Source organism: Babylonia areolata, chromosome 18, assembly GCF_041734735.1.
Source record: "Babylonia areolata isolate BAREFJ2019XMU chromosome 18, ASM4173473v1, whole genome shotgun sequence".
NCBI lineage: Eukaryota > Metazoa > Mollusca > Gastropoda > Neogastropoda > Buccinidae > Babylonia > Babylonia areolata.
This window is the reverse complement of record NC_134893.1, coordinates 72,116,470-72,128,951: the sequence shown is the minus strand read 5'-3', so window position 1 is coordinate 72,128,951 and position 12,482 is coordinate 72,116,470. Positions and strand designations below refer to the sequence as shown.

The 12,482-nt window shown below is 38.5% G+C and overlaps 1 protein-coding gene across 42 annotated transcripts in view; it reads right to left on the bottom strand.

Annotated features, from left to right (window-relative positions):
* LOC143293050 (uncharacterized) overlaps positions 1-12,482 on the bottom strand; it is a 192,214-nt gene that overhangs the window by 48,263 nt on the left and 131,469 nt on the right. For 30 of the 42 annotated variants that reach the window (XM_076603883.1, XM_076603881.1, XM_076603898.1 and 27 more), the window contains 3 exons: positions 11,648-11,782; positions 6,910-6,981; positions 3,122-3,301 (listed from right to left, as the gene is read on the bottom strand). The exons of 3 other annotated variants lie outside the window; for them this stretch is intronic. In XM_076603883.1, the coding sequence (XP_076459998.1) occupies positions 3,122-3,301; positions 6,910-6,981; positions 11,648-11,782 (387 nt within the window). The remainder of the gene's footprint in view (positions 1-3,121; positions 3,302-6,909; positions 6,982-11,647; positions 11,783-12,482) is intronic. 9 more of the 42 variants (XM_076603900.1, XM_076603913.1, XM_076603904.1 and 6 more) reach the window with 7 other exon arrangements.

Genomic DNA, 12,482 nt, shown 5'->3' with positions numbered 1-12,482 from the left:
AATGAAGTGAAAATATGAAATAACAAATATATACATACAAGGGTTCTGCAAAGGAAAGAAACAAATGGGGTAAAGTCCAACACCACGGAGTGTCAAACTGTTCAAGTACTCCAACAGTGTACAGAATGACAAATCACCAGTGGTGTGTTTTGTGTTTTAAACCCACCATTGAAATGTTAGTCATGGTGGAACTGGAAAAAAAAAGAGAGCTAAAGAGTAAAACAGGGTGGAGAGAGAGAGAGAGAGAGAGAGAGAGAGAGAGAGAGAGAGAGAGAGAACACAGAAGAGGAATAATGATTGTGTGCACATTATCAAGGACACTGAAGAAGAGCTGATAACAATCATAATAAACCAAAAACACACAAAGTCTGTTTAAAACACAACACAACTTTGACATCCTCTGCATCAGTAATAAATGATACTACAAAACAATTAAAATGTTGTATAAAACATTTAAAATATTTTCTGGAAACAAAACAGCAAAAACAATATCACCAAAAGAAAAGACTTGAACACCAATTTGCAGAAAACTAAACCATAACATCACAAGTCACAATGAGAAACCCTTTTCAAACACAATTCACACAGATAACAATCAAACGACCTACTTCTAACATACAATTTTCGGCTCCTATTTCAACACACACAACACACACATACAAAAGGATACAACAAAGCTTTCATGTAAGAGACAATGGGACAAAAACCCAGCTCAATGTCACCTTACAGCAACAAAGTCAAACAAACCCAGAAACAACAATGCCTGCCACTCTACCCATGTAAGAAGAAATGTGAAGTGCACATGTTGTTCAACAGAAAGGTTCACTTATCTCTCTGTGTGCTGATGAAGAGGGAAGGGTTAAACAATGACTGACACTATCTCTGTGTGCTGATGAAGAGGGAAGGGTTAAACAATGACTGACACTATCTCTGTGTGCTGATGAAGAGACAAGGGTTAAACAATGACTGACACTATCTCTGTGTGCTGATGAAGAGGGAAGGGTTAAACAATGACTGACACTATCTCTGTGTGCTGATGAAGAGGGAAGGGTTAAACAATGACTGACTGACCGACCACAGAAACAGAGAGAAGCTGAGGGGAGTGAAAAACAGGGGGACAAGTGGAGAAACACTGGAGAAAGTGAAACAGACAAGCAGAAGGGGGAGGGGGGGGGGGGGAGAGAGAGAGGAGACAGAGAGAGAGGGAGACAGACAACTGAGGCAAAGACAGAGAGGGAGGGGTGGGTTGGGAGGGGGAGGGGGCGGTTGTTAAATGACTGACGACACTGAACAAACAAGGCCAGGTCTTTATCAGTGCGAGAGAGTAAATGAGAAATCAAGGGAGATAAGGAGGCAGAGCATGGGCAGCATGGGAAAGGGAGCAGGGTGTGTGTGTGTGTGTGTGTGTGTGTAGGGGTTGGGGGGTGGGGGAATGGAAGGGGAGGGGGGTGTACAGGCAGTCAAATGTTACACATGGCCAACACGCTGAGTAAGCTGATGCAAGAATGGCAAAGCATATTGACTTTCATTGTTCCCTAGTATCTATCTGATAACATTTTTGGTGCAGCTCCTTTCATGAATAACACAGCTTGGAAGCATTTCTCTCAACACATTACTGAGCAAGCAAAATCTATGGAATTGCTGACCCTGAACCAAGCAATTTAGAAATCAGTGCGGCATTATTTTGAACAAATTTTCAAAAACTGCATTCACAGGAAGTTCAGAGTGTAATTTTCCTCTGAGACTCTTGTGTGGCAAAGTCCTATCTCTGTCCATTATCTTTGGTAACTGCCCAAACCAAAAGATGACCAAGAATCCACAGCATTGTTTACAGAAAGCAAAACTGATTTAAAAAAAAAAAAAAATTTTAACTGAGGAGAAAGGAATAATCACTTAATGGCCTTTTTTTCATTTTAACCTCACAAAGAAAATCTTTAAAAGAAAGGGAGCTGGAACAGTGAAGAAAAAAAAAAAGAAAAAAAGGAACAATAGCAAACTACCCAAACCAAAAAATTGTCAATTGTTAGAAATTCAAAGTGACAGGACTTTATAACCATGAAGGACATCTCTGAACAACAGCATAAACAAATATCAAAGAAATATGTACAAAGAAATAAGAACAATCCACAAGACTAGTAGAAATGGTCTAAAGTTTGGCAAAAGAAAGTTTTAAGAAAAAGAGGCACAGCCTTACAGATCACATGTGATGTCTGCTAAATCAAACTAAGCAACTAAAGAAAAAAAACAATGAAGCAGGGAATAACTCATCAAAATACTTTGCTTCTTCTTTTTCTTTTTTTTACTAAAAATTTCAATGACATCATGTGACCTTGACCTTTCACTAATTTAACCTTTCCCAATCCCCAACTTACAGAAGGCCATAACCAGTCACTGTACCCAGGTCTCGAGAGACAAGAGATCTATAATACCAAACATTTTCAAATGTGCTGGCCTTCAATTTCAGTGGAAGTTATGCTCTGACCATTGCTAATCGATGTTCCAGGTTCAGTGGACGCTGGATGCAAGATTTAATCCACATGGTGCTTTCCAAGCTTATCAATTCATCCCATGTTATGACCTTGACCTCTGTCCTTGACTTACAATAGTGTTTTTATCCTCCTTGCAATCAATCACTGCTCCATATTTGATGAAGACTGATTCAAGCTTGATCATACTGATGACTGTTCCTCCTAACCTATTACCATCACCTATCACCATCTGCATGGGATTCTTTTTTTCAATGATAAACACTGTACTGTGTTGGATTGAAGACAAGTTCTATCAGGCCCACGCACACAACAGAATAAGCTTGATCTGTTACATTTATATTATTTGAATTTGAATGAAAGCTTGACAAAGAGGATGGTTAAAAAGACATACAGTTGTACACACACACACACTCACACATGGCAGACACACAGACAACAATGACAGAGTGATGACATCTTCTCATGAGAAACTAAAAGAAAAACCACACACATCAAATTGTGTGCAATCAGGAAATGAACAAAAAACCGTATCACTACCACACAATAAAATGATTAAAACCCAGGACACCAAAAAGCGGTTGTGGTGGCATGATCGAGGTGTGCTCTTCCAGCAGTACAACACGGAAAAGTACCTTCGATGACCTCAACGTTTTCGCTGGTACCCTGGGGAGTGATTCTAATGGTTTTCTTATACGTCTTCCACGTCTTGCCTCCGTCGTCTGACGACTGGAAAGTCTCTATGATTTCTGTGAATTCCTCTACTCTCTCCTCCTCCTCCTCTTCTTCCTCCTCTGCTGTTACTGCTGCTGCTGCTAGCAGCATGCCGGACAGAAATGGTCAGAGGGCAAGCATGAAAACTATGAGGCATCAAGTCAGCTGAAGATCTCCAGTAAACAGCCAATCTACACATGTTGTTGGATTGGTCTAGTAAGTATGCACAGACCCAGGTTGGATAAAGAGAGTGATGATGAAGCATTGTTAATATTTACAGATTAAAAAAAAACAATGTGCATATTACAATTATGTTCTGTTATTATTGTTACTGTTATTAATATCATTTTAATTATAAACAACAACAAAAAAAAACCCTCAAGATTCAAGATTCAAAAACTTTATTACTCAAGGATAAAGATTTTAGGCATCGCCTAGTCTTCCAATCTGTCCTTGTGACAACAATAACAACATTAACGATAATGACACAACAATAGTAATTTTTTTTTAACACTGCTACATCTACTGCTACTACTATGAATGACAATCATCAACATCAACATTGTAAAAAGTAATAAAAGTAATAAACCGAATGCATTCACAGATTCACATCGACCTATCCCCACATATACACACATGCACACACTCTCTCCACCCAACACACACACACACATACTAATGCACATACAGAAACATGACCGCAGTGAGAAACAAATAGCAGACATACAGAAAACAGAGAAACACAACTTTACCATTGCACATATACAGAAGTGGTTAATTTGCTGATGCAGATGTTACAGGTAATAATATCCAATCAACAGGCGAACAAGTGAAACATAAAAGCACAAAGGTAGAAAATAAAATAAATTCACTGCATGTAAAGAAATTTACAGGATACATGAAAGACAGAGAATGCAATGAACACACATCATGCAGTTAAGTTTTGGTTGTGCACTGTCTGAAAACTTGTTAAAATATACAAGAAACATTTGTTCTTTATTCTCCATTAGCTGATGAAGAGGAAAATGTGTCTTCAGTTCCTGTTCATACAGGCAATGAATTAAATGATGGGACCATTAAACACATCTGCGCCTACACTCATGCACACCACTCACTCACATGCTCCTCTTCTCCCTTTCTCCCTCTCTCCCCATCACAGCTCAGTTCTAAAATAACACAGCTTGCATCATGTGCCAAGGTTTCTGTTTATTTGTGGATGGATGTGTGTGTGTGTGTGTGTTGTGTGTGTGTGTGTGTGTGTGTTGTTTGAGTGCATCTGTGTGTAAGTGAGTGAGTGAGTGAGTGTGTGTGGGTGTGTGTGTGTGTTGTTTGAGTGCATCTGTGTGTGTGTGTGTGTGTGTGTGTGTGTGTGTGCATGTGCATGCGTACATGTGTGTGTGAGAGAGAGAGTTTGCATTTGTGTGAGTGTGTGCACACCTGCGTATGTGCGTAGTACCGTTGCACATGAGCATGTCAGACTCAAGCCAAACATACTTTTTATATAAATAACAAAAAATATATCCATAAAGATTTTATTTTTCGATCTCAGGATTAAAAAAATCATATGTTTAGATAAAATCTTCCAACTACAATTAATTTCTAAAAGAATAGAACAAACCATTAATTCTTGCAAGGACAGAAGAAACAAACCAACGAAAAAATGCAGACTTTCTCACAAGGTGACAAACACTTGAGAGAATCCTTGTTCCAAACAAGTATACACACAACACACAGCTCACCAACACAAAACTAGGACTGGCCACCAGTCTAAAAACCACCACAACAGACCCAGTGAACAATTCACAGTGACACAGCAAATGAGCAATACTCACTTGGCTTTCACAAAGTGATCAACATCAACAGGCCACAACCCTCAACACCAGACAACAGAAGACAGTTTTCGACTTCCACAACAAGAAGCAGCAGCTTGCTCTCTCCTCTTCCACAAGCAGGACTGATTCCTTTCCACTACACTTGCATTCTTCGCACACTGCTCTCACACTGACAGGCAGAGGCAGTCACACTGTTATTTAGAATGGGGGTGAGGGGTGGGGGGTTGGCAGTGTGTGGGGGGAGGTGGCGGTGAACTGTGTTTTTTTTCTCTCCTCTTCCCGCTCCAACCCAGACGACTTTTGGCATCTGCAGCCAACACACACACACATTCATCCTACACTGAATGCAGCCAACACCATTTCTTTGGCCTTCCCCCCACCCCCAATGACAGCTCAATGTCAAGCTTTCCATGCCAGTCTGTCTGCCCTGTGGGTTCTAAATGTAGGTACTTTATTGTTTACATGTCATAAGCACATAGGTAGCTGTTGTTGACATGATGTATGTATACTATAGTGTGTGTGTGTGTGTGAAAAGAGAGAGAGAGAGAGAGAGAATTGTGTGTGTGTGTGTGTGTGTGTAGAGGGAGATGTGTGAGATAGAGATAAGGAGAGAGAGAGAGAGAGAGAGAGAGAGAGAGAGAGAGAGGATGTGTGTGTCTGTGTGTGTGTGAGAGAAGAGAGAGAGATGTGTGTGTGTGTGTGTGTGTGTGTGTGTGTGTGTGTGAAAAGAGAGAGAGAGAGAGAGAGAGAGAGAGAGAGAGAGAGAGAGAGAGAGAGAGAGAGAGAGAGAGAGGACACAAACAGCATTGTGTATCTGTGTAATCTGATCTCCCTCTTCACAAAACCTAAACCAAACGTCAACACCCATTCACCTGTACACTGATTTATTTATAATACTGATAGCAATCAAATCTTCATGTGAACGCCCAATGAATATTTATGAATCTGAATTGCTATCTGCTCGGCAATGATAAATGGCATCACAAACACACACACAGATACACACACACACACAATACTGCCAGACACACACACACACACACAAACACACATACAATACAGACACAACACACACATTTCATTCAATGTAAGCCATGGCCTCAGGGTGGTGTGGTGTGGACAAGCATTTTAGAAGGATGAACCAACACAGATGTTCAGACAAAAAAGAGCACAGCAGTACAAAACAGAGACACGAACACCACACACACACACACACACAGAATATGACAGCAAAACAGAACAAACTGAGAAATTGACAGATGGACACACAAACCAAGTATAATGAGACAAAGATTGTATATGTACAAAACAAAAGGTACATAAAAATGAGGTATGTGATAAGATGAAATCTGAACATACACACACCCAAAAGATGAGCCAGAATCTTACAAAGAATAGAGATATGCACCCATATCATAAATTCACATATTTTCAAATACAAAGAATACATGAGCAATCCTGAGTGATACATTAAAAACAAGAAGAAGAAAAAACAGCAAGAATCATAAACAGAAAAGACATGCACCCAACGAAAAAAATACACAAATAAAATAATAACCCATTCTGCATGGAAGGAAGAACCAACCAGTACATTGTGAGCATCAGTACACCACTGAACAATTACTATGTAACATTGTCAACACAGCACTGCACACACACACTATACACACAGTCTCATAATAACATCAACTCACAGAATAGTATCAGAACATTACAAAGACACTGGTAAGTACTTAGTTGATTAAACAACAACAACAAAAAACCGTACAGAAGAAAGAAAAGAGAAACACGCTCTCCAGAAGTCAAGACACGTGCTGCCTTCAAAGCAACAGGCAAGGCAGCACACTGCATGCAAAGCGTGGTGGGTGGGTATATACCTGTAGAGAATTTTTCTGTAGGGCTGGGGGGAGGGGTATGAATTACTTCTTCATCAGGGACGGCACCATCCTCTGCAAGAAGCATCAGTCAACGTGCACCACACAGGGTCAGGGAACACCATGCCAAGCCACACACAAGTCACACCCGTTGGAATCAAACACAGTGTTTGGATTAAAGCATTGTCCCAGTGTTTCGATTAAAGCCATTGTCAGTGTTTGGAATAACATCATTGCCATGGTGTTTGGAATAAAGCCATTGTCACAGTGTTTGGAATAACATCATTGCCACGGTGTTTGGAATAAAGCCATTGTCACAGTGGTTGGAATAACATCATTGCCATGGTGTTTGGAATAAAGCCATTGTCATAGCAGTTGGAATTAAAAAAGATTCACAGTGGATTAAATTAAACAAGTCACAGTGGTTGGGTTAAAGCCACTGTAACAGTGGTTGGAATTAAACAAGATTCACAATGGATGGAATAAAGCTATTGTCACAGTGGATCGAATAAAGCCATTGTCACAGTGGATCGAATAAAGCCATTGTCACAGTGGATGGAATAAAGCCATTGTCACAGTGGATCGAATAAAGCCATTGTCACAGTGGATGGACTCAAAACAATAGTCACAGTGGATGGACTCAAAACAATAGTCACAGTGGATGGACTCAAACAATAGTCACAGTGGATAGACTCAAACAATAGTCACAGTGGATAGACTCAAACAATAGTCACAGTGGATAGACTCAAACGACAGTCGCAGTGGATTGAATTTAACCAGAGTTATAGTGGATGGACTCAAACAATAGTCACAATGGATGGAATTTAGCAAGAGTTAGAGTGGATGGACTCAAACAATAGTCACAGTGGTTGGAAATGAACAACAATAATTGTTTTAAACTAAACAATAACGGTCACAGTGATTCAAATTAAACAATAATGATCACTGTGATTGGGATTAAACAATCAAAAACAGTGACCACGATTTAACAGTAACAGTCACAGCTAGTGGAATAAACAATAATAATCACAGTTAACAGAATTAAACAATAATGATCAAAGTGATTGTGATTGAACAGTAACAGCCACAATTAATGGAAATGAACAGTAATCATCACAGTGGTTGGAATTAGAACAATAACAGCCACAGTTAATGGAAATGAACAGTAATCATCACAGTGGTTGGAATTAGAACAATAACAGCCATAGATAACAGAATTATACACTAATGATCACAGTAATTGGAATTAGAACTATGACCACCACAGTTTATGGAAATGAACAATAATGATCAGTGATCGGAATTAAAACAATGACACCCAAATTTAAAGGAAATGGACAATAATGATAACACTCATTGGAATTAAAACAATAACAGCCAATTAAAGGAAATGAACAATAATGACCACAGTGATTGGAACTGAAACAAGCCACAGTTAATGGACATGAACAATAACAGCCACAATTAAGAGAATTAAACAATGATCACAATGATTGGCTAATTAAAATAATAACAGCCACAATTAACAGAATTAAACTGATCACAATGATTGGCTAATTAAAATAACATCATCCACAGCAGCTGGATTTATACAAAAGCTTAAAACAAGGCTCAAGAATTGCTTGATGAATTATTTCATTTACTGAGGGGAACACAAAAAAAGTGTTCAGTTATCGATAGAACATACACCAATCTTCTCACAAAGTTTGATGCATCAGATCAACTATTTTAACAGCTAAATTTTACAAAATCAAATATTTAAATCAGAATATATACATGTTGTAAAATCAATGCGATCAAAATCTTAACATAACCATGGTACTGTACTGTATTGACACACAAAAACTGTAAACATTATCATTAAGACGACGTAACATACTATTTCAAAAGCAATATTCTTTACTCTGATTCTGACCATAACAAATTTACATATTTTGCTGACAGCAAACCTGAAAACATGGTAAGAGAAGAAATCTAATACACAATGAAATACAAAATGAACAGAACCATGCATTTAAACAACCATATATTTGAAGTCAGCACAAGCAAGACATGCTTTAACAAAACAAACAACCCACCCCCCTCCCCACCAAAAAAAAAACAACCCAAAATCTTTTAAAAATTCAAAATCATATAATAAGATTTGACCAAGCTCATCTTGGAATATCTCGTATCATGTGAGACTCATATTTCTTTAATACCAAAATAATGTTTCATTATTGAAATAGTTACATTCCATACAAACAAACAAAAAAAAAAATCATTTTTGATAGATTACAGTGTGCACTAGTCAGTTAAAACTTCAAGTAGCCTGACATAAATATATATATATATAAGAGACAAATTAAAAACAACACTACAACACAAATACATGAAAGGCAAAATCAAATAAATTGCACATAAATTATGAGTAAGGTGGGGGTGAAAATGGCCTGTCTTCTAAAATCCTACAAAATTAAAAAAAACCCAAAAAACTGAGAGCATATAAGCTATGGATTAACTCCCCTAGATTTCCTATTTCCTCTAAAAATGGGTGTTTATGATTCATAATGTACTGTAGACTCCAGGTGCAGACACATCACTAAACTATAGTGCTGGGTCCCTTGTTCATTTGTGTGCTTCTCCAAGTGATAAACATCAGTGCAACTGCAACAAGTTGTTCCTGGTAAGAATGCTATAGGTTTGAAGAAAACATTTCTCATAGCATATATATCAGAAGGATTGACTTTCCACACTTGAAAAGTGTTGATGTGAAGTAAGAAAATTCCAATGATTTGATAATAATCATCAGATGAACACTATGTCAATTTGTCATTATCTGGGTAAAATTCGCTGTCCGAGTCCATCATAATTTAATCAAGCACTTGCTGTGCAGTAAGCCATTCATGGTTTTCCACAGCGATGTAGAAAGCAGGATAAAAAACACACCAATCATTCAAGTCGGTCAGTGAAACTATGTGTGTCTGTGAGGAAGTTCTGTTCCTGTTAATTCCCTTCCCTGGCAGTTTAGTGTGTACCAGCGAGCTGAAGAACCGATTTAACTGAACATGTTTCTTCACCCGAGTGTTGTTTGGGCACAGGTAGAGAATGATGATCTGTGACACCCAAACAACTTCGTTTTTGCTCAGGCGCAGTGTTGAAGGAGTTAACTGTATTATCTTCTGAACTTGAAATGCTATTTGTGAGTCATCCTGTAAGTTTGTTGCTAAAAAAAAAAAAAAAAAGAAAAAAAAAAGAAAAAAAGGGAGATCAAGATGATGACAACAGAAAATATGGTGTACAACATAAAAAGCTGAGGGGAAAAGGAATTATCACTTTTGTTTTGACAATAGTTCAGTCAGAATACTGAACATTTTAATGTCTAACAAACACACTGCCTTCCATCATTGGTGCACTATTAATCAACAAACAGAAATACTGTTATCTTTTCTTAAACTTTATCAGTGAGCATTCTTGAAGATCTCTGTCATTTTTTTCTAATCATAATTTTGAATATAACAAATGCAGCACAACAGACTTGACAGTGACAGACTGATCTGAAAGCATCTGTTCTGAATATTTTTTTCCACTAACTTTTGTGTCACAGATCACAAGAAAGTTACATGTTATGACAGTGGCATTATAATAAAAAAACTAAAATTTGTATAATGACACTTGGCAGACCTTTTGCTATTATGTTTCTTGGAGGTATAAAAAAAAGAAGGAAAAAAAGGATAAAAAAAAAAAGAAAAAAAAAAAAAGAAAAAGAAAAAAAAGTGGGGGGGCTCTAGTTGGGAGACTGTCCTAACAAACTGAATGAGTGCAGTTTATATGAATATATATATATATATATAATCAATTTTTGACAAAAGTAATGAATTATTTCACATACTACTATGCTGATATTTTCTATTAAAAAAAAAAGGAAGTAATTTTTCATAACAAAGCAACAACAATAAACAACAACAATAAACAACAAAGCATGTACGGATGAAAAAACCAACAAAAGCAATGAGAAGTTATGACATGCGGTGTTACTTTGACAATCAATGGGCATGAAGAGGAAAAATACACAGACAAATTGATGTATTAGCAAAAATGATTCAACAAAAGTTTCAAATGATTAAAAAAAAAGAAAGAAAAAAAAGGAAGCTGCATATTTGTGGAAAAAAGGCACTGTAAAATAAAACAGGAAGTACACAGATGCTGCCAACCCGTGTCAACAAAAACACAGTAAACACTCATGCTGAACAACACGCACTGTGACACACACCTCTCAGCAGAGAATACACACAGATCATGTTGAACCGATGTTGACAAAACACAGTAAACACTCATGCTGAACAACACGCTCTGTGACACACACCTCTCAGCAGAGAATACACACAGATCATGTTGTACCCATGTTGACAAAACACAGTAAACGCTCATGCTGAACATCACGCTCCACAGTGTGACACACGCCTCTCAGCAGGGAACACACAGACATCATGTTAAACCCATGCTGACAAAACACGGTACACACTCATGCTGAATAACACACCCTGTGACACATGCCTCTCAGCAAAGAACATTCACAGATGCTGCCAACCCATGTCAACAAATACACAGTACACACCAATGCTGAGCAACACATGTCAACAAATACACAGTACACACCAATGCTGAGCAACACATGTCAACAAATACACAGTACACACCAATGCTGAGCAACACATGTGAAAACTCATCTCTGCAGCAGGCCACACAACAAGATGGATACCTTGATCAGGAGCTGTTGCTGTTGTTGCTGTTGTTGTTGTGTATTCCTCTGATGGCAGTGTTGGGGCGCTGGCCTCCTCCTCTTTCGCCGACCTGACAATCTCTTCCTCTTGCACACTGTCACGCTCCTCCGACTCTGCAGAGGGTTCACCAGCACACACACACACACTTCTGTCAGCACCCTTGCTACGACCACCATGGAACAGGCGGAGCAGGGCTAACATGATCAACAGCACCATTATTTCTGATCCTGAGAGAAAGCATGCCAGAACAACTCCAAACTTGACCCCGTCCATGTGAGCCATTCTACTGCCTGTCGGTTTACATCATCGTACAAAAGCAGAAAGACAGCCACAGATCAGTAGCTTCACCGAACTCTCACCCAAACATCCCCCACTTCTATCTACTCTTCTTAAAAACCATGAGCATGAAATCAATATCTTCCCCTTGAATGACTATCTTGACAGTTGTTCCCATATGGGGAATTAAAAAACCATCATTCAAAACCACAGGCAGAAAGGAAGATACGATCTATATTTGGAAGTTGTCAGACCAGTTACAAAAATAAATCAATCCGACAGACAGACACACACAAGCTTTATGCTTCAGGATAACACCAAACAACACACACACAACACGTAACCACAACAATAGACAGCAGTGACTACAACAGACAATAGACCACGTCACCACTAACCAATAAAATCAGCTCCCTCAGAGGGACGGAGAAAGAAAGCTGTGTGATGCTTTACTCCTTTCTCCTCTCTATACCCTTATTCCTTCAGGCTCTGACCTCCACGTGTATGGCTGGCTATGCAACGTCTGACCGATTTTCT